Source organism: Taudactylus pleione, unplaced genomic scaffold, assembly GCF_031769625.1.
Source record: "Taudactylus pleione unplaced genomic scaffold, aTauple2 ptg000076l, whole genome shotgun sequence".
NCBI classification, from domain to species: domain Eukaryota; kingdom Metazoa; phylum Chordata; class Amphibia; order Anura; family Myobatrachidae; genus Taudactylus; species Taudactylus pleione.
In genome coordinates this window covers 680,473-703,836 of record NW_028284478.1, presented here as the reverse complement: position 1 = coordinate 703,836, position 23,364 = coordinate 680,473, and the positions used below count along the sequence as shown (strand labels likewise).

At 44.0% G+C, this 23,364-nt stretch overlaps 2 protein-coding genes across 3 annotated transcripts in view; one reads left to right on the top strand and one right to left on the bottom strand.

Annotated features, from left to right (window-relative positions):
- Window positions 1–23,364, bottom strand: part of LOC148532448 (uncharacterized) — a 163,235-nt gene that overhangs the window by 21,528 nt on the left and 118,343 nt on the right. The window lies entirely within an intron of this gene.
- LOC148532449 (uncharacterized) overlaps window positions 7,062–23,364 on the top strand; it is an 88,640-nt gene continuing 72,337 nt past the window's right edge. The window contains exons 1-5 of the mRNA XM_088467817.1: window positions 7,062–7,077; window positions 20,199–20,342; window positions 21,913–22,104; window positions 22,250–22,373; window positions 23,028–23,129. Coding sequence (XP_088323943.1) covers window positions 20,265–20,342; window positions 21,913–22,104; window positions 22,250–22,373; window positions 23,028–23,129 — 496 coding nt within the window. The 5' untranslated portion in view covers window positions 7,062–7,077; window positions 20,199–20,264. The remainder of the gene's footprint in view (window positions 7,078–20,198; window positions 20,343–21,912; window positions 22,105–22,249; window positions 22,374–23,027; window positions 23,130–23,364) is intronic.

The following is a 23,364-nucleotide window of genomic DNA, read 5'->3' as shown; positions in this document are numbered from 1 at the left end:
CGTCGCGTCTGGCGCATGCGCACGACGGAGCTCCCTCCGTCGTGCGCATGCTCAGTGCAGACCATCGACCCACTTGCGAGCGGACAGCTGCTTGCGAGTGGGTCTGAATCAGGGCCATGATTCGGACATTATCTGTGACATAGGCGGTCTCCAGCCAGTTGTCCCTGAGGAGTTATTTAGTAAACCAGTCTTAAACTCTTTAGTTTCAAGTCTTGTACCCCAGGTGGGGGTTATGAGTGGCTCACCCCAGGGGGTGGTCTTAGGTTCTATGTCTCGAGACAAGGCTTCAAGCTCCACATCCAAAGAAGGGAATTTAAGTGACATACCACAAGGAGGGGTTTTGAGTTTTGCTTCCCAGAAGGAAGTTTCATGTGTTACACCTCCAGAGGGGGTTGCAGATTTCATACCCCAGAAAGGGATTCCCGGTGTTGTACCCCAGGAAAGGTTTTTGTGTAATACATCCCTTTAAGGGCAATTTTAAGTTTTGTACCCCCAAGAGAGCCTTTCGGGTTTTTCACCCCAGGAGGAAGTCTCTGGTCTTGCGTCCCAAGAGCGGGGTTCATGTACCATACCCCAAGAGGAAATGTCAAGTCAACTTCCCCAGGAAGGGTTTTTTTAGTCCCATACCTCAGCAGGGGGTTTGAACTCCTGCACCCCAGAAGGGGGCCATCATTTCAAATCTCACGCCCCAAGAGAGGGTTTCAAGTTTTGTTCCCCAGGAGGGGTTTTAGAATATTATATCCCAGGAGGAGTCTTCTGGTGTTATACCCTAGGAGGGGTTTTCAAATTTCATACCCCAAGAGGGGGTTTTGAGTCACTCACCCGAGGGAGTCTCTGATCTTGCATCCCAAGAGGGAGTTTCATATTCTATACCCCAAGAGGTAAAGTCAAGTCAGTTTCCCCAGGAGGGGGTTTTAGGTCCCATACTCCAACAGGGAAGTCCTGTACTTCAGGAGGGGGCCTTGAGTCTCTTGCCCCAAGAGGGGGGTTCAAGTCTCTCTCGTTTCAAGACGTTTCAAGTTCCGAACCCCAGCAGGGGGTATCAAGTCTCATGCCACAGGATGGGGTTTCAAATCTCGCACCTCGAGGGGGGTTCTAGTCTCTCGGCCCAAGGGGTTATTCAAGTTCCACACCCCAGCAGGGGGTCTCACGTCTCATGCCCCAGCAGGGGGTTTCAAGTCTCACACCCCAGGAGGGGGTTTCTAGTCTTACACCCCAGGAGGGAGTCTCACCATCTCAAGGGGGAGTTTCATGTTCTGTACCCCAGGTAAAAATATTAAGTGCACTTCCCCTGGAAGGGGTTCCTAGTCCCATACCCCAGCCGGGGTTTTCAAGTGTTCCACCCCAGGAAGGAGTCTCAAGTCTCACATCCCAAAAAGGGGTTTCGAGTTCCGTACCCTAGAAGGTCTCAAATCTCATACACCGAGAGGGTCTTCGGTTCCTCACTCAAGAAGGTGTATTTTAGTGTTTTGTCCGAGTCAATTGTTTCTGCACCCCTTCAGTCGGGAAGACTACTAGATGATGTTACTGCCGCACTGGAGGTGTCACTCAGGATCCATCCGGTGTCTCTACGCCCATTTGCTTTGATGGAAATATATTGCAGTATTATGCTTTAATGGAACATTTCCTCGCTATTATGAAATCCTCTCCATCCTTTGGAGTCAAGCCTACCAATGTAGTAGTTTATTATTTAATCTTTCCGAGGTGAAGCTTGGGACTGGGTTGAAAATATTTATGATCCGAAAGTCACCTCTCCAGTCAACACCCAGACACATCCCCTGGTGTTACTGTATAATGTCCCATTCCCAGTAGTCACCTCTCCGGTCATCACCAGGACCCATCCCTTGATGTTCCTGTATAATGTCCCATTCCCAGCAGTCACCTTTCCAGTCATCCCCGACACATCCCCTGGTGTTACTGTATAATGTCCCATTCCCAGCAGTTACCTCTCCAGTCATCACCCAGGCACATCCCCTGGTGTTACTGTATAATGTCCCCTTCCCACCAGTCACCTCCCCAGTCGTCACACAGACACATTCCCTGGTGTTACTGTATCATGTCCCATTCCCAGCAGTCACCTCTCCAGTCGTCACCCAGACACATCCCCCGGTGTTACTGTATAATGTCCCATTCCCCGCAGTCACCTCTCCAGTCATCACCCAGACACATCCCCTGGTGTTACTGTATAATGTCCCATTCCCCGCAGTCACCTCTCCAGTCGTCACCCAGACACATCCCCTGGTGTTACTGTATAATGTCCTATTCCCAGCAGTCACCCAGACACATCCCCTGGTGTTACTGTATAATGTCCCATTCCCCGCAGTCACCTCTCCAGTCGTCACCCAGACACATCCCCTGGAGTTACTGTATCATGTCCCATTCCCAGCAGTCACCTCTCCAGTCATCACCCAGACACATCCCCTGGTGTTACTGTATAATGTCCCATTCCCAGCAGTCACCTCTCCAGTCAGCAGCTGGATGATCTTGTTGGTGAGTTCCAGGATCTTCTGGTCATTGTGTCTCTCATGAATCAGTGAATGAGGTGGAGGCACCATGATGGAGGCACAGCTGGGGGGTGTCTCACACTCACCAGATGTCTTCTTGACTAATGTGTAATCCTGAGGGAGACATCAATAGAAAGATATATTAAACTCATCGTAAGTCCTGTAAGAACGGAGGGACTAATACTATTATTTGAAAGCATCTACATACTGCTTGGTTACAGCTGTGCTGACGAGAGGACTGAGGCACTGAGAAAGGCTATTGATATAAGTGATGTTACTGTGATACTCCCAGATCCCCTCACCTCCCCAGTCATGTCCCTGTATTATTACTATAGATATAAGTGATGTCACTGTGACACTCCCAGATCCCCTCACCTCCCCAGTCATGTCCCTGTATTATTACTATAGATATAAGTGATGTCACTGTGACACTCCCAGATCCCCTCACCTCCCCAGTCATGTCCCTGTATTATTACTATAGATATAAGTAATGTCACTGTGACACTCCCAGATCCCCTCACCTCCCCAGTCATGTCCCTGTATTATTACTATAGATATAAGTGATATCACTGTGACACTCCCAGATCCCCTCACCTCCCCAGTCATGTCCCTGTATTATTACTATAGATATAAGTGATATCACTGTGACACTCCCAGATCCCCTCACATCCCCCAGTCATGTCCCTGTATTATTACTATATCAGGGCTCAACAAATTTTTGTAAAATCTAGGAGCCATCTTAAAAGTTTAAGAGCCAGACGATCGTCCATTACCAAAACATATGAAAACTTGTATAGACCACCACACATGCCCTTTCAGTGCCCCTCAACCTCCCCACATGCCAACAAATTACCACACATGCCTCTTTAATGGCCATCAGATTTTTCAAAATGCTCATACCAGCCCCTGTAATAGTGCCCCTATTAGTGCCCCCAGTAGTAGTGCCCCCAATAGTAATGCTTCCTGTATTAGTGCACCCGGTAGTAGTGACCCCAATAGTAATGACATCTCTCCCATAGTGCTTGTGGGGGGGAGCCGGATGCTGGAGCTCAGGAGGGAGCTCTGGCTGCCGCTGCAGGGAGTCGGGCGCTCGCTGGTAAAATTTCAGCAGGTGCCCGGCAATTGGAGGCTCCCTGCGGTGGGGGGACACTTGGAAATCCCGGTCGCCAGGACTAAAATCTTAGTCGCCGTGGCAACCGGGATTTGTCAAGCACTGTACTATATATATATACACACATACATATATATATATATATATATATATATATATAATATATATATATATATATATATATACACATACATATATATATATATCACTGTGACTCTCCCGGATCCCCTCACCTCCCCAGTCATGTCCCTGTATTATTACTATAGATATAAGTTATGTCACTGTGACACTCCCAGATCCCCTCACCTCCCCAGTCATGTCCATGTATTATTACTATAGATATAAGTGATATCACTGTGACACTCCCAGATCCCCCTCACCTCCCCAGTCATGTCCATGTATTATTACTATAGATTTAAGTGATATCACTGTGACACTCCCAGATCCTCTCACCTCCCCAGTCATGTCCTGTATTATTACTATAGATATAAGTGATGTCACTGTGACACTCCCAGATCCTCTCACCTCCCCAGTCATGTCCCTTTATTATTACTATAGATATAAGTGATGTCACTGTGACACTCCCAGATCCCCTCACCTCCCCAGTCATGTCCCTTTATTATTACTATAGATATATGTGATGTCACTGTGACACTCCAGATCCCCTCACCTCCCCAGTCATGTCCCTTTATTATTACTATAGATATAAGTGATGTCACTGTGACACTCCCAGATCCCCTCACCTCCCCAGTCAGCAGGTAGATGATCTCCAGTGTAAGATTTAGAATCCTCTCAATCATGTGACTCCTGTCCTTGTCCGTCCTCAGTGATCAGCGATTTATACAGGACACGTCTCACCCTCACGTGACTTCTAGTAAAGACTCTCTGATTCCTCACGTGTCTAAAAGTATAATAGTTATAATAAATATCAAAGTACATGTAACATATTCAAACACGACATACTGAGTAAATATTAAGCCCTCCTCTTCCCCAATGCCATATCACACACCTGTTACACAGTGATAACTATGCACACAAGTCTAACACCTGATACACATTGATCACTATACACAGGTCACACACCTGATACACACTGATCACTATACACAGTTCACACTGATATCACACACCTGATACACACTGATCACTATACACAGGTCACACTGATATCACACACCTGATACACACTGATCACTATACACAGGTCACACAGATCTCACACACCTGATACACACTGATCATCACTATACACAGGTCACACACCGATATCACACACCTGATACACACTGATCATCACTATACACAGGCCACCCTGATATCACACACCTGATACACACTGATCACTATACACAGGTCACACTGATATCACACACCTGATACACACTGATCACTATACACATAGGTCACACTGATATCACACACCTGATAAACACTGATCACTATACACAAGTGACACTGATATCACACTGATCACTATACACAGGTCACACTGATGTCACACACCTGATACACACTGATCACTATACACAGGTCACACACCTGATACACACTGATCACTATACACAGGTCGCACTGATATCACACACCTAATACACACTGATCACTACTATACACAGGTCACACTGATATCACACTCCTGATATAGTGTTCACTCTAGCTCTGGCGGCAGGCAGGGCGCCGAAGCTAGAGAGGGCAACGTTGTGCGCGCGCCGAAGGCACGCGCGCCCAAAAAGGGGGCGTGGCCATGAAAAGGGGGCGTGTCTATAAGACGCGTCCCCTTTTCGTCACTCTTGGGGGCGTGCACGGCACTTACGGACACGCCGGGCAGCCCCCAAGCGCTGCAGATAGGGAGAATAGATGCCGGGTCACCGCACATTTCTCCACCCGCGGGACACTGCGTCCTGCGGGTGAAGTCGGCACCCACAGGCTGTGAGGGCAGGGTGCTTTTTGCCCTCCAGAAGGAGGGCAGGGCACCGTGCCCCGCTAAAACAGCCTAGCGGGAACGCTATAATACACACTGATCACTATACACAGGTCACACTGATATCACACACCTGATACACACTGATCACACTGATATCATACATCTGATACACACTGATCACTATACACAGGTCACACACCTGATAACCAGTGATTACTACACATAGTATAATATACACAAGTACACAACACCATATGACAAGATATTTCCCCAGGCCAGATCCCTCACAGCCCACCCACCTTTTCCTCCTCATTCCACCCTCAGGTCATTATCCCCAGTAACCTAGGATAAAGTCTCTGTCCCCATCATCTTCCCCTACTTATCACTTATCTGCTCCCCCTCCCCCATTATACGCCCTCCGATAGCGCACCACATCTCCCAGCACAGCCTCTCTCCCCACTACTGCCCTATACCTCTGTCTCCAAATATCTGGGCGACTTGTGTACAATCACCCATATTATTTTCTCTGCTCCCACATCTGTAATTATTACTGAGTGTCAACAGTGTTGTACTATCTGCTGCTACGTTCTGTATGGGGGGTCTGAGTGCACCGGACACCTCCCTTTCTCAATAGTCTGTTACCCACCGAGCAGTGACTGCTCCAGCTGTATTATATGTAACACCAGGGTCTGCTCCAGCTGTATTATATGTAACACCAGGGTCTGCTCCACCTGTATTATATGTAACACTACAGTCTGCTCTTGCTGTATATGTAACACTACATTCTGCTCCAGCTGTATTATATGTAACACTCGAGTCTGCTACACCTGTATTATATGTAACACTACGGTCTGCTCCAGCTGTATTATATGTAACACTGGTGTTTGATCTACCTGCTTGATGGTAAGGCAGCACCAGGGTATGCTACAGCTATATTATACCTGAGACTGGAATCTGATTCACATGTATTATAATAAAAGACCACTAAAGCCTGCTCCACCAGTATTATATATTACACCATAGCCTGCTCTACCTGTATGATGATAATGCAGCACAACACAGTCTACTCCCCCTGTATAAAAATAGGAAACACCATTACCTACTGCCAGACACAGCAATGGCCGCTCTCTGCCTTTTCCTTATAGAAGAAACGCCCCTCACGTTAACCACGCCCCGCCCCTCTCATCTCCCTGTAGCTATGGCCACTCTCTTCCCCGCCCCTCGTATCATAGTGACCGCCCACCTGAAATTTCCCTTAGTCCGGTGATTGGCAGCAGCTAGTAGCCAATCAGGCGGCACACAGTAGAACGGACGTCCTGTAACTAATCAGTCACCTGAGAAACCGCTCACAGATTCATCAGTAGAGTAACAACTGAATAGTTTAATGGTGTCCTCATGTACGGTGACCGGCGGCCATATTCTTATAGTCTCCCAGTCACAGAGAAGAGGGGGCGGGCCACAGGGGCATTAGTTGCCATTTTGTCATAGACATTCCTGAGAGCCGGAGTCAGGCGGAGTCAAGTGTCCGGCAGCAACAGGTAACGGTGTCCTACCATACAGTGGGAGTAGCCTGTTTTATCCTACTATACAGTGGGAGTAGCCTGTGGTGTCCTGTTGTTATTATTATTATACAGGGGGAGCAGCCTGTGGTGTCCTGTTATTATTATTATTTTTTTTATACAGGTGGAGCAACCTGTGGTGTCCTGTTATTTTTATTATACAGGGAGAGCAGCCGGTGGTGTCCTGTTATTTTTATTTTACAGGGGGAGCAGCCTGTGGTGTCCTGTTATTATTATTTTACAGGGGGAGCAGCCTGTGGTGTCTTGTTATTATTATTTTACAGGGGGTGCAGCCTGTGGTGTCCTGTTATTATTATTTTACAGGGGGAGCAGCCTGTGGTGTCCTGGTATTATTATTATACAGGGGGAGCAGCCTCTGGTGTCCTGTTATTATTATTATTATACAGGGAGAGCAGTCGGTGGTGTCCTGTTATTATTATACAGGGGGAGCAGCCTGTGGTGTCCTGTTATTGTTATTATTATTATACAAGGGGAGCAGCTTGTGGTGTCCTGTTATTATTATACAGGGGGAGCAGCCTGTGGTGTCCTGTTATTATTATACACGGGGAGCAGCCTGTGGTCTCCTGTTATTATTATACAGGGGGAGCAGCCTGTGGTGTCCTGTTGTTATTATTATTATACAGGGGGAGCAGCCTGTGGTGTGCTGCTATTATTATTATTATACAGGGGGAGCAGCCTCTGGTGTCCTGTTATTATTATTATTATACAGGGAGAGCAGTCGGTGGTGTCCTGTTATTATTATACAGGGGGAGCAGCCTGTGGTGTCCTGTTATTATTATTATTATACAGGGGGAGCAGTCTGTGGTGTCCTGTTATTTTACAGGGGGAGCAGCCTGTGGTGTCCTGTTGTTATTATTATTATACAGGGGGAGCAGCCTGTGGTGTCCTGTTATTATTATACAGGGGGAGCAGCCTGTGGTCTCCTGTTATTATTATACAGGGGGAGCAGCCTGTGGTGTGCTGCTATTATTATTATTATACAGGGGGAGCAGTCGGTGGTGTCCTGTTATTATTATACAGGGGGAGCAGCCTGTGGTGTCCTGTCCTGTTATTATTATACAGGGGGAGCAGCCTGTGGTCTCCTGTTATTATTATACAGGGGGAGCAGCCTGTGGTGTCCTGTTGTTATTATTATTATACAGGGGGAGCAGCCTGTGGTGTGCTGCTATTATTATTATTATACAGGGGGAGCAGCCTGTGGTGTGCTGCTATTATTATTATTATACAGGGGGAGCAGCCTGTGGTGTGCTGTTATTATTATTATTATACAGGGAGAGCAGTCGGTGGTGTCCTGTTATTATTATACAGGGGGAGCAGCCTGTGGTGTCCTGTTATTATTATTATACAGGGGGAGCAGTCTGTGGTGTCCTGTTATTTTACAGGGGGAGCAGCCTGTGGTGTCCTGTTGTTATTATTATTATACAGGGGGAGCAGCCTGTGGTGTCCTGTTGTTATTATTATTATACAGGGGGAGCAGCCTCTGGTGTCCTGTTATTATTATTATACAGGGAGAGCAGTCGGTGGTGTCCTGTTATTATTATACAGGGGGAGCAGCCTGTGGTGTCCTGTTATTGTTATTATTATTATACAGGGGGAGCAGCCTGTGGTGTCCTGTTATTATTATACAGGGGGAGCAGCCTGTGGTCTCCTGTTGTTATTATACAGGAGGAGCAGCCTGTGATGTCCTGTTGTTATTATTATTATTACACAGGGGGAGCAGCCTGTGGTGTGCTGTTATTATTATTATTATACAGGGGGTGCAGCCTCTGGTGTCCTGTTATTATTATTATTATACAGGGAGAGCAGTCGGTGGTGTCCTGTTATTGTTATTATTATTATACAGGTGGAGCAGCCTGTGGTGTCCTGTTATTATTATTATTATTATTATTATTATACAGGGAGAGCAGTCTGTGGTGTCCTGTTATTATTATACAGGTGGAGCAGCCTGTGGTGTCCTGTTATTATTATTATACAGGGGGAGCATCCTGTGGTGTCCTGTTATTATTATTACACAGGGGGAGCAGCCTCTGGTGTCCTGTTGTTATTATTATACAGGGGGAGGAGCCTGTGGTGTCCTGTAAATATTATACAGGGGGAGCAGCTTGTGGTGTCCTGTTGTTGTTATCATTATTATACAGGGGGAGCAGCCTGTGGTGTCCTCTTATTATTATTATACAGGATGAGCAGCCTGTGGTGTTCTATTATTATACAGGGGGAGCAGTCTGCGGTGTCCTGTAATTATTATTATACAGGGGGAGCAGCCTGTGGTGTCCTGTTGTTATTATTATACAGGGGGAGCAGCCTCTGATGTCCAGTTGTTATTATTATACAGGGGGAGCAGCCTGTGGTGTCCTGTAAATATTATTATACAGGGGGAGCAGCTTGTGGTGTCCTGTTGTTATTGTTATTATTATTATACAGGGGGAGCAGCCTGTGGTGTGCAGTTATTATTATTATTATTATACAGGGGGAGCAGCCTCTGGTGTCCTCTTAATAATAATAATAATAATAATAATAATATTATTATTATTATTATTATTATACAGGGAGAGCAGTCGGTGGTGTCCTGTTATTATTATTATACAGGGGGAGCAGCCTGTGGTGTCCTGTTATTGTTATTTTATACAGGGGGAGCAGTCTGTGGTGTCCTGTTATTATACAGGGGGAGCAGCCTGTGGTGTCCTGTTATTATTATTATACCGGTGGAGCAGCCTGCGGTGTCCTGTTATTATTATTATTATTATTATTTTTATTATTATTATTATAACACAGGGGGAGCAGCCTCTGGTGTTCTGTTATTATTATACAGGGGGAGCAGCCTGTGGTGTCCTGTAAATATTATTATACAGGGGGAGCAGCTTGTGGTGTCCTGTTGTTATTATTATTATACAGGGGGAGCAGCCTGTGGTGTGCTGTTATTATTATTATACAGGGGGAGCAGCCATCGGTGTCCTATTATTATCATTATTATTATTATACAGGGAGAGCAGTCGGTGGTGTCCTGTTATTACTATACAGGGGGAGCAGCCTGTGGTGTCCTGTTATTGTTATTATTATTATACAGGGGGAGCAGTCTGTGGTGTCCTGTTATTATACATGGGGAGCAGCCTGTGGTGTCCTGTTATTATTATTATACAGGTGGAGCAGCCTGTGGTGTCCTGTTATTACTATTATTATACAGGGGGAGCAGCCTGTGGTGTCCTGTTGTTATTATTATTATTATTATTATTATACAGGGGGAGCAGTCTGTGGTGTCCTGTTATTATACAGGGAGAGCAGTCGGTGGTGTCCTGTTATTATTATTATACAGGGGGAGCATCCTGTGGTGTCCTGTTATTATTATTATTATTATTATTATTATTATTATTATTATTATTATACAGGGGGAGCAGCCTCTGGTGTCCTGTTGTTATTATTATACAGGGGGAGCAGCTTGTGGTGTCCTGTTGTTGTTGTTATTATTATACAGGGGGAGCAGCCTGTGGTGTGCTGTTATTATTGTTATACAGAGGGAGCAGCCTCTGGTGTCCTGTTATTAATATTATTATTATTATTATTATTATTATTATTATACAAGGAGAGCAGTCGGTGGTGTCCTGTTATTGTTGTTATTATTATTATTATTATTATTATTATTATTGTACAGGGGGAGCAGTCTGTGGTAACCTGTTATTATACAGGTGGAGCAGCCTATGGTGTCCTGTTATTATTATTATTATACAGGGAGAGCAGTCTGTGGTGTCCTGTTATTATACAGGTGGAGCAGCCTGTGGTGTCCTGTTATTATTATTATTATTATACAGGGGGAGCAGTCGGTGGTGTCCTCTTATTGTTGTTATTATTATTATTATTATTATTATTATTATTATTATTATTATTGTACAGGGGGAGCAGTCTGTGGTATCCTGTTATTATACAGGTAGAGCAGCCTATGGTGTCCTGTTATTATTATTATTATACAGGGAGAGCAGTCTGTGGTGTCCTGTTATTATACAGGGGGAGCAGCCTGTGGTGTCCTGGTATTATTATTATTATTAAACAGGTGGAGCAGCCTGTGGTGTCCTGTTATTATTATTATTATACAGGGAGAGCAGTCAGTGGTGTCCTGTTATTATTATTATACAGGGGGAGCAGCCTGTGGTGTCCTGTTATTATTATTATTATTATACATGGGGAGCAGCCTGTGGTATCCTGTAATTATTATTATACAATGGGAGCAGCTTGTGGTGTCCTGTTGTTGGTATTGTTATTATACATGTGGAGCAGCCTGTGGTGTCCTCTTATTATTATTACACAGGATGAGCAGCCTGTGGTGTTCTGTTATTATACAGGGGGAGCAGCCTGCGGTGTCCTGTAATTATTATTATACAGGGGGAGCAGCTTGTGGTGTCCTGTTATTATTATTATACAGGGGGAGCAGCCTGTGCTGTCCTGTTATTATTATTATTATACAGGGGGAGCAGCCTGTGGTGTCCTGTTGTTATTATTATACAGAGGGAGCAGCCTGTGGTGTCCTGTAATTATTATTATACAGGGGGAGCAGCTTGTGTTGTCCTGTTATTATTATTATTATACAGAGGGAGCAGCCTGTGGTGTCCTGTAATTATTATTATACAGGGAGAGCAGTCTGTGGTGTCCTGTTATTATACAGGGGGAGCAGCCTGTGGTGTCCTGTTATTATTATTATACAGGTGGAGCAGCCTTTGGTGTCCTGTAATTATTATTATACAGGGAGAGCAGTCAGTGGTGTCCTGTTATTATTATTATACAGGGGGAGCAGCCTGTGGTTTCCTGTTATTATTATTATTATACAGGGGGTGCAGCCTGTGGTTTCCTGTTGTTATTGTTATACAGGGGGAACAGACTGTGGTGTCCTGTTATTATTGTTATACAGGGGGAGCAGCCTGTGGTGTCCTGTTATTATTATTATACAGGGAGAGCAGTCGGTGGTGTCCTGTTATTATTATACAGGGGGAGCAGCCTGTGGTGTCCTGTTATTGTTGTTATTATTATTATTATTATTATTATTATTATTGTACAGGGGGAGCAGTCTGTGGTATCCTGTTATTATACAGGGGGAGCAGCCTGTGGTGTCCTGTTATTATTATTATACAGGTGGAGCAGCCTATGGTGTCCTGTTATTATTATTATACAGGGAGAGCAGTCTGTGGTGTCCTGTTATTATACAGGGGGAGCAGCCTGTGGTGTCCTGTTATTATTATTATACAGGTGGAGCAGCCTGTGGTGTCCTGTTATTATTATTATACAGGGAGAGCAGCCTGCGGTGTCCTGTAATTATTATTATACAGGGGGAGCAGCTTGTGGTGTCCTGTTATTATTATTATACAGGGGGAGCAGCCTGTGCTGTCCTGTTATTATTATTATTATACAGGGGGAGCAGCCTGTGGTGTCCTGTTGTTATTATTATACAGAGGGAGCAGCCTGTGGTGTCCTGTAATTATTATTATACAGGGGGAGCAGCTTGTGTTGTCCTGTTATTATTATTATTATACAGTGGGAGCAGCCTGTGGTGTCCTGTAATTATTATTATACAGGGAGAGCAGTCTGTGGTGTCCTGTTATTATACAGGGGGAGCAGCCTGTGTTGTCCTGTTGTTATTATTATTATACAGGTGGAGCAGCCTTTGGTGTCCTGTAATTATTATTATACAGGGAGAGCAGTCAGTGGTGTCCTGTTATTATTATTATTATACAGGGGGAGCAGCCTGTGGTTTCCTGTTATTATTATTATACAGGGGGTGCAGCCTGTGGTTTCCTGTTGTTATTGTTATACAGGGGGAACAGACTGTGGTGTCCTGTTATTATTGTTATACAGGGGGAGCAGCCTGTGGTGTCCTGTTATTATTATTATACAGGGAGAGCAGTCGGTGGTGTCCTGTTATTATTATACAGGGGGAGCAGCCTGTGGTGTCCTGTTATTGTTGTTATTATTATTATTATTATTATTATTGTACAGGGGGAGCAGTCTGTGGTATCCTGTTATTATACAGGGGGAGCACCCTGTGGTGTCCTGTTATTATTATTATACAGGTGGAGCAGCCTATGGTGTCCTGTTATTATTATTATTATACAGGGAGAGCAGTCTGTGGTGTCCTGTTATTATACAGGGGGAGCAGCCTGTGGTGTCCTGTTATTATTATTATACAGGTGGAGCAGCCTGTGGTGTCCTGTTATTATTATTATACAGGGAGAGCAGTCAGTGGTGTCCTGTTATTATTATTATACAGGGGGAGCTGCCTGTGGTGTCCTGTTATTATTATTATACAGGGGGAGCAGCCTGTGGTGTCCTGTAATTATTATTATACAATGGGAGCAGCTTGTGGTGTCCTGTTGTTGGTATTATTATTATACAGGTGGAGCAGCCTGTGGTGTCCTCTTATTATTATTATTACACAGGATGAGCAGCCTGTGGTGTTCTGTTATTATACAGGGGGAGCAGCCTGCGGTGTCCTGTAATTATTATTATACAGGGGGAGCAGCTTGTGGTGTCCTGTTATTATTATTATACAGGGGGAGCAGCCTGTGCTGTCCTGTTATTATTATTATTATACAGTGGAAGCAGCCTGTGGTGTCCTGTTGTTATTATTATACAGGGGGAGCACCCTGTGGTGTCCTGTAATTATTATTATACAGGTGGAGCAGCTTGTGTTGTCCTGTTATTATTATTATACAGGGGGAGCAGCCTGTGGTGTCCTGTTGTTATTATTATACAGAGGGAGCAGCCTGTGGTGTCCTGTAATTATTATTATACAGGGGGAGCAGCTTGTGTTGTCCTGTTATTATTATTATTATACAGGGGGAGCAGCCTGTGGTGTCCTGTAATTATTATTATACAGGGAGAGCAGTCTGTGGTGTCCTGTTATTATACAGGGGGAGCAGCCTGTGGTGCCCTGTTATTATTATTATTATTATACAGGTGGAGCAGCCTGTGGTGTCCTGTTATTATTATTATACAGGGAGAGTAGTCAGTGGTGTCCTGTTATTATTATTATACAGGGGGAGCAGCCTGTGGTGTCCTGTTATTATTATTATTATACAGGGGGAGCAGCCTGTGGTGTCCTGTAATTATTATTATACAATGGGAGCAGCTTGTGGTGTCCTGTTGTTGGTATTATTTTTATACAGGTGGAGCAGCCTGTGGTGTCCTCCTATTATTATTACACAGGATGAGCAGCCTGTGGTGTTCTGTTATTATACAGGGGGAGCAGCCTGCGGTGTCCTGTAATTATTATACAGGGGGAGCAGCTTGTGGTGTCCTGTTATTATTATTATACAGGGGGAGCAGCCTGTGCTGTCCTGTTATTATTATTATTATTATACAGTGGAAGCAGCCTGTGGTGTCCTGTTATTATACAGGGGGAGCAGCCTGTGGTGTCCTGTTATTATTATTATACAGGTGGAGCAGCCTATGGTGTCCTGTTATTATTATTATTATACAGGGAGAGCAGTCTGTGGTATCCTGTTATTATACAGGGGGAGCAGCCTGTGGTGTCCTGTTATTATTATTATTACACAGGATGAGCAGCCTGTGGTGTTCTGTTATTATACAGGGGGAGCAGCCTGTGGTGTCCTCTTATTATTATTATTACACAGGATGAGCAGCCTGTGGTGTTCTGTTATTATACAGGGGGAGCAGCCTGCGGTGTCCTGTTATTATTATTATACAGGGAGAGCAGTCAGTGGTGTCCTGTTATTATTATTATACAGGGGGAGCAGCCTGTGGTGTGCTGTTATTATTATTATTATACAGGGGGAGCAGCCTGTGGTGTCCTGTAATTATTATTATACAATGGGAGCAGCTTGTGGTGTCCTGTTGTTGGTATTATTATTATACAGGTGGAGCAGCCTGTGGTGTCCTCTTATTATTATTATTACACAGGATGAGCAGCCTGTGGTGTTCTGTTATTATACAGGGGGAGCAGCCTGCGGTGTCCTGTAATTATTATTATACAGGGGGAGCAGCTTGTGGTGTCCTGTTATTATTATTATACAGGGGGAGCAGCCTGTGCTGTCCTGTTATTATTATTATTATACAGTGGAAGCAGCCTGTGGTGTCCTGTTGTTATTATTATACAGGGGGAGCACCCTGTGGTGTCCTGTAATTATTATTATACAGGTGGAGCAGCTTGTGTTGTCCTGTTATTATTATTATTATACAGGGGGAGCAGCCTGTGGTGTCCTATTGTTATTATTATACAGAGGGAGCAGCCTGTGGTGTCCTGTAATTATTATTATACAGGGGGAGCAGCTTGTGTTGTCCTGTTATTATTATTATTATACAGGGGGAGCTGCCTGTGGTGTCCTGTAATTATTATTATACAGGGAGAGCAGTCTGTGGTGTCCTGTTATTATACAGGGGGAGCAGCCTGTGGTGCCCTGTTATTATTATTATTATACAGGTGGAGCAGCCTGTGGTGTCCTGTTATTATTATTATACAGGGAGAGCAGTCAGTGGTGTCCTGTTATTATTATTATACAGGGGGAGCAGCCTGTGGTGTCCTGTAATTATTATACAGGGAGAGCAGTCTGTGGTGTCCTGTTATTATACAGGGGGAGCAGCCTGTGGTGCCCTGTTATTATTATTATTATACAGGTGGAGCAGCCTGTGGTGTCCTGTTATTATTATTATACAGGGAGAGCAGTCAGTGGTGTCCTGTTATTATTATTATACAGGGGGAGCAGCCTGTGGTGTCCTGTAATTATTATTATACAATGGGAGCAGCTTGTGGTGTCCTGTTGTTGGTATTATTTTTATACAGGTGGAGCAGCCTGTGGTGTCCTCCTATTATTATTACACAGGATGAGCAGCCTGTGGTGTTCTGTTATTATACAGGGGGAGCAGCCTGCGGTGTCCTGTAATTATTATACAGGGGGAGCAGCTTGTGGTGTCCTGTTATTATTATTATACAGGGGGAGCAGCCTGTGCTGTCCTGTTATTATTATTATTATTATTATACAGTGGAAGCAGCCTGTGGTGTCCTGTTGTTATTATTATACAGGGGGAGCAGCCTGTGGTGTCCTGTAATTATTATTATACAGGGGGAGCAGCTTGTGTTGTCCTGTTATTATTATTATACAGGGGGAGCCGCCTGTGGTGTCCTGTTGTTATTATTATACAGAGGGAGCAGCCTGTGGTGTCCTGTAATTATTATTATACAGGGGGAGCAGCTTGTGTTGTCCTGTAATTATTATTATGCAGGGAGAGCAGCCGGTGGTGGCCTGTTGTTATTATTATTATACAGGGGGAGCAGCCTGCGGTGTCCTGTTATTATTAATTTACAGGGGGTGCAGCCTGTGGTGTCCTGTTGTTATTGTTATACAGGGGGAACAGACTGTGGTGTCCTGTTATTATTATAATTATTATTATACAGAGGGAGCAGCTTGTGGTGTCCTGTTATGATTATACAGGTGGAGCAGTCTGTGGTGTCCTGTTATTATTATACAGGGGGTGTGACCTGTGGTCTCCTGTTATTATTATACAGATGGAGCAGCCTGTGGTGTCCTGTTATTATTATACAGGGGAAGCAGTCTGTGGTGTCTTATTATTATTATACAGGGGGAGCAGCCTGTGGTGTCCTGTTATTATTATACAGGGGGAGCAGTCTGTGGTATCCTGTTATTATTATACAAGGGGAGCAGCCTGTGGTGTCTTATTATTATTATACAGTGGGAGCAGTCTGTGGTATCCTGTTATTATTATACAGGGGGAGCAGCCTGTGGTGTCTTATTATTATTATACAGGGGGAGCAGCCTGTGGTGTCCTGTTATTATTATACAGGGGGTGTGACCTGTGGTGTCCTGTTTTTATTATTATACAGGGGGAGCAGCCTGTGTTGTCCTCTTATTATTATACAGGGCGAGTGTCCTGTTATTATTGTACAGGGGGAGTGACGTGGTGTCCTGTTGGTATTATACTGGGGGAGTGACCTGTGGTATCCTGTTATTATTATTATTATTATTATTATTATTATACAGGGGGAGTGACCTGTGTTGTCCTGTTATAGCAGCAGCTGCAGAGTAATAATAACAGTAATGAGTGGTCAGGGAATAACACATAATAGGTATAACATGTATGTACTGTATATACCATATGATACATAACAGGAGCTGGGGAAGGATATAGCTGTAACTAGTAAGGTATAATTAGCGCCAGTATCCATCCAGAGGTCAGTATTACACCCACATTAGCAATAAGACAGGTCAGCAGCCTCCTAAGGGCGACCGTGATGCCCTAATTATAAGCAGCCGTCAGGGGAAATTGTGGTTGTGCTGTCAGGTGTTATTATATAATAGGAGTGAGGTAAGAGTATATAATAATAACACATTACATTTATTATAGACAATAACACAAATAAATTCACTTAGAAATATAATGTCATTCTCTCAGGTGTATATCTCTATGCTACAAGGAAATATAGTTAAACTCTCTTCAGTTACCGGCGAAAATGGCAGCTTTTTTCGACATCGCTGAAATCGGACAATTTTTGCCAAAAGAAACGGCAAAAATGGCTGATTTTACCCAAATAACAGGCGATAACGGCAAACAGGTGAAAATGGAGAAAAAAACTGGAAAAAGTTTTCTCCATCCGAGATCTGGATGAAAAAAAATGCTAAATCTCTATTTTTTACTAAAAATGTGGGGATTTCTTTCAGAAACCTTTGGACACCCCCCCCTAATGAGAAATGAACCCCAAAAAATGTTGTAGGTTGCAAACGTTGGTAAAAAAACGGCCGCACAAAATTTGGGTGAAAAAAAACAAACTTTGAAAATGATAGAAAGCTTTTTTTCCCCAGGAAATTACTGTCACACGTAAATTGGGGGTACGTTAAAATGGGCGCAAGAATATTTTTGTGTCGTAAATATGCAATTTTAAAAACCTTTAATAAACCGCCCTTCTGTAACCAAATGTGATGTTTGAAACATCCGAAAAATCAGACCCAATACGTTAAAACCATTTTCAGTGATTTTTTTTTATTCACCCAAGATCTGCGCGGTCGTTTTTCACCAAAGTACGAAACTTACTAAAACATTTGGGGGTAATTTATGATTAGAGGATGTGTCCTAAGGGTCTGTGATCTCTGTGCCAGGTACATGACATATTATATCCCCTTCTACCAATGATCTTATTACTGACCATGTATTATCCCTGACTCAGCTATCGCACAGTAACTCTCTTCTCTCTCGGGCTGGTAATGATTAGAGTCAGAGGAATGTGGCTTTTATACATTGTGTCACTTTGTACAAACGTATTACTACAATCCTAATACTCTGTTACAGGAGCACTCTGCACAGTTAGGGCCGTATTCAATTAGCGGCGTAAACAGCATTTTTTTCTGCCATCTACGAAATAGGTCAACGTTCGCCAAGAAGAACGACAAAAACAAAAATCCCTATTTTTGGCTAAAAATATGGGTATTTCTTTCAGAACCCTTTGGACCCCCCCCCCCCCAATGATGAATTACCCCCTAATTTTTCCTTAAGTTGCGTACTTTGGCGAAAAACGCCCGCGCAAATCTTGGGTGAAAATAAAATCAATGAAAATGGTTTTAACGAATCAGATCTGATTTTTCGGGGGGTATGAATGCGTCAAGTGTTTTAAACAATACATGTGGTCACAGCAGGCGGTTTTTTAAAGGTTTTAAAAACTGCGTTTTTACGACATGAAAATATACAAGCACCCATTTTAACGTACCCCCAAATTTACATGGAACAGCAATTTCCTGGGAAAAAATAGCTTTCTATAATCTTCAACGATTTTTATTTTTCACCCAAATTTTGCGCAGTCGTTTCTCACCAACATACGCAACTTACGAAATTTTTTTTGGGTAATTAACTATTGGGGGGGTTCAAACGTTTCTGAATAAAATCCCCAAATTTTTAGCCAAAAATAGGGATTTTGCTTTTTTTTGCTCCTGATGTGGGATGGAGAAATCTTTTCTGCAGTTTTTTTCTCCGTTCTCGACTGTTTTTTGGGGGAAGTCGTCCATTTTCCCAGATGCTGAAAAAAACTTCCGTTTTCGCAACTATTTGAATACGGCCCTTAATTGGTGTGTAACTATATTTCCTTGTAGCATAAAGATATACACCTGAGAGATTCACATTATACATCTAAGTGGATTGGTTTGTTTTATGTGTTATTGTCTATAATAAATGTAATGTGTTATTATTATATACTCTTACCTCACTCCTATTATATAATAACACCTGACAGCACAACCACAATTTCCCCTGACTCCCTGAGCTGAGACTGTCTGTCAGGGCGTCTTGTTATCCTGAGCAATAGAGACTCTCTCAGAGACAGCCAGTGGCTGTGACAGTCCCCAGATCCTCAGAGTGTCACTGATTATCCCCCAGGACATGTCTCACCCCACCCTACGCTGCACACACACGGCCGGCAGGCTGGTCACACATGTAACATACATCTGAGGTGCGGCCATTTGTCATTTCATCATTTGTGCAGAGTGACTGATGGGATTCTGTATTGTGTAACCCTTTGTGTGTCCCCTGGGCTGCCTGCTGTCCTATCCCTGTGATATTAACCTCTTCTGTTCCCTTCCCCCTCCACTGTGTTACTGCCACCTCTGTACAGCTGTTACACCCCCTGTTGTGTGCTCTGTATTCCTACGTTACTTCCCCTCTCCCCATATCTGCACCCCTTCTGCTCTCCTATGTACTCCCCCCTCACACCCCTGTTATCTGTATGACCTCAGTATAGTCACAGACTCTCTCCGTTTCTGGAATAAATTTAAAACAAAATAAAAAAATCCCAACATCCCTAATTCATGTGTTTGTAAAAGATTCACGTGGAGCAAATTGCACCAAATATATGTCTTGGAGGAATAAGACCCCCGGCCAGGAGAGGAGCATTGGTGTAACCTTATGCAGTACAGCGTTGTGTGACGGCCTCTGAGGAGCCTTATGGGGTTGGGTCACAGGAACCTCTGACAGACACTGACCAGGGCTCTATGGCTGGGGGGGACGGGGAGACTTACTGGTCACTCAGTGTTACATGTCTGACTGTGTTACATGTGTTCTCTGTGATATTTATTCCTAGATAGTCCTGCTGTGAGGAACCAGAGTCTATTACACGTCACACATTCTGTATTCTCACTGATTCATTGAGGATGGACAAGGACGGGAGTCACAGGACTGAGAGGATCTTACATCTCACCCTGGAGATCATCTATCTGCTGACTGGGGAGGTGAGAGGGCCTGGGAGCATCACAGTGACATCACTTATATCTATAGTAATAATACAGTGACATCACTTATATCTATAGTAATAATACAAGGACATGACTGGGGAGATGAGGGGATCTGGGAGTGTCACAGTGACATCACGTATATCTATAGTAATAATACAGGGACATGACTGGGGATGTGAGGGGATCTGGGAGTGTCACAGTGACATTACTTATATCTATAGTAATAATACATAGACATGACTGGGGAGGTGAGGGGATCTGGCAGTGTCACAGTAACATCACTTATATCTATAGTAATAATACAGGGACATGACTGGGGAGGTGAGGGGATCTGGGAGTGTCACAGTGACATCACTTATATCTATAGTAATAATACAGGGACATGACTGGGGAGGTGAGGTGATCTGGGAGTGTCACAGTGACATCACTTATATCTATAGTAATAATACAGGGACATGACTGGGGAGGTGAGGGGGATCTGGGAGTGTCACAGTGACATCACTTATATCTATAGTAATAATACAGGGACATGACTGGGGAGGTGATGGGATCTGGGAGTGTCACAGTGACATCACTTATATCTATAGTAATAATACAGGGACATGACTGGGGAGGTGAGAGGATCTGGGAGTGTCACAGTGACATCACTTATATCTATAGTAATTATACAGGGACATCACTTCTATCTATAGTAATAATACAGGGACATGACTGGGGAGGTGAGGGGATCTGGGAGTGTCACAGTGACATCACTTATATCTATAGTAATAATACAAGGACATGACTGGGGAGGTGAGGGGATCTGGGAGTGTCACAGTGACATCACTTATATCTATAGTAATAATACAGGGACATGACTGGGAGATGAGGGGATCTGGGAGTGTCGCAGTGACATTACTTATATCTATAGTAATAATACAAAGACATGACTGGGGAGGTGAGGTGATCTGGGAGTGTCACAGTAACATCACTTATATCTATAGTAATAATACAGGGACATGACTGGGGAGGTGAGGGGATCTGGGAGTGTCACAGTGACATCACTGATGTCTATAGTAATAATACAGGGAGATGACTGGGGAGGTGAAGGGATCTGGGAGCGTCACAGTGACATCACTTATATCTATAGCAATAATACAGGGACATGACTGGGGAGGTGAGGGGATCTGGGTGTGTCACAGTGACATCACTTATATCTTTAGTCAAAATTCAGGGACATGACTGGGGAGGTGAGGGGATCTGGGAGTATCACAGTGACATTTTTTGTCTATAGGAAAAAGCGAGCAGCAGGTAGCCGGTCTCAGATATAGTATAAGTCCCACAGTCCTCACTGGAGTTGGGATTTAGTACATTGTTTGCTGTATGTTCTTTTCTTTTTGTCACTGACACAAATATTTCAGATCTGCATACAATATACTCTACAATTTCCTATATATAGGAGATTGTTACAAGACTTGATATTGTGAAATAGTCCTCTTGTATATTACGCAAAGATAACACGTGAATAAACAACCCCATATAGGTGAAGTTTAATTGACGTTTTCATTGTTGTCTCCCCAATACTCAGGATTACACAGTAGTGAAGAAGACATCCAGCGAGTGTGAGACACCCAGCAGCCATCCCCGTGTGTCAGTAGGACTGAGCAGTACCCAGAACCCCATCACGGTGCCTCCACCTCACTCACTGATACATGAGAGACACAATGACCAGAAGATCCTGGAACTCACCAACAAGATCATTCAGCCGCTGACTGGAAAGGTGACTGCTGGGAATGGAACATTATACAGTAACACCAGGGGATGTGTCTGGGTGATGACTGGAGAGGTGACTGCTGGGAATGAGACATTATACAGTAACACCAGGGGATGTGTCTGGGTGATGACTGTATCATTGTGTGTGTCAGGTTCCTATAAGGTGTCAGGATGTCACTGTCTGTGTCTCCATACAGGAGGGGGTGTATGTAGTGGAACACAATGGTCTGTACAAGGACCTGATGATGGAGAATCACCGGCCCCTCACATCACTGGGTAAGAGGAGACTGTCATTTATTGTACAGGGGAGAGCAGGTATGGGGGCCCCTATATACACACATCACCTGATAATCACTTATAGATGTGTCGTCTTACATCTGTCCTCACTACGCCACACAGTGTGACTTGCCTGGTGGCTCACTCGGGTCCCGTGCTACTCTCCTAACGTTGGGCGTCTTTCATAGAGATGTGTCCTCAAATCTAACCTAAATAACAGCACACAGTGTGACTTGTCTGGTGTGAGTGAGCCACCAGGTCCTGTGCTACTAGGACACACCAGCAGACTGTGCTGATTAATGTGATATGTGACACTTGTATATCTGTTTGCATCTATGTCTGTATATGATGCACAGCGGAACTTGGCATGAAAAAAGCTGCGGCTGCTACATTGTAGCACTTCGTATACAGATTCAGAGACTCAGTCGCACACAGATATACAAGTGTTGCATGTAAATTAATCTGCTGGTTACATCGCATTGTGACTTAGATGCATTTTCAGCAAAAAAAAAAGATGCAATAAAGTCACATGGCGCTAGCAGTGTCTCATGGGACTTGGCGCTCCGTAAGGGGATTTTTGTCTCGACTGCAGCAAAGATGTGTAAGGGCACATCTATATATACAATGTACTCAGTCACTGTGTATCTCCTACAGATGGACCCAGTATCAGAAATACCCCAGAGAGATGTCCCCCTCCTCTTTATTCACAGGATTGTACAGAGGAGAATCACAGGACCCCACAGGGGCATCATGTAGGTGGGATTTAGGGTCTCACCAATATACCTTAATATAAGTGACTGTCACTATATAATATGCAGAGAAGCTGTGTCTGTCTTAAACACTGATATACTGTTTAGTCTCAATTAAATCAGACATTATTGTTATATGGATCATTTAGAGTGAAAATGTTGCTGATATTAAGGCAGAAGATATAGAGGGAGAACAAGAGACATGTTTGACTGATATGAAGGCAGAAGATACAGAGAGAGAA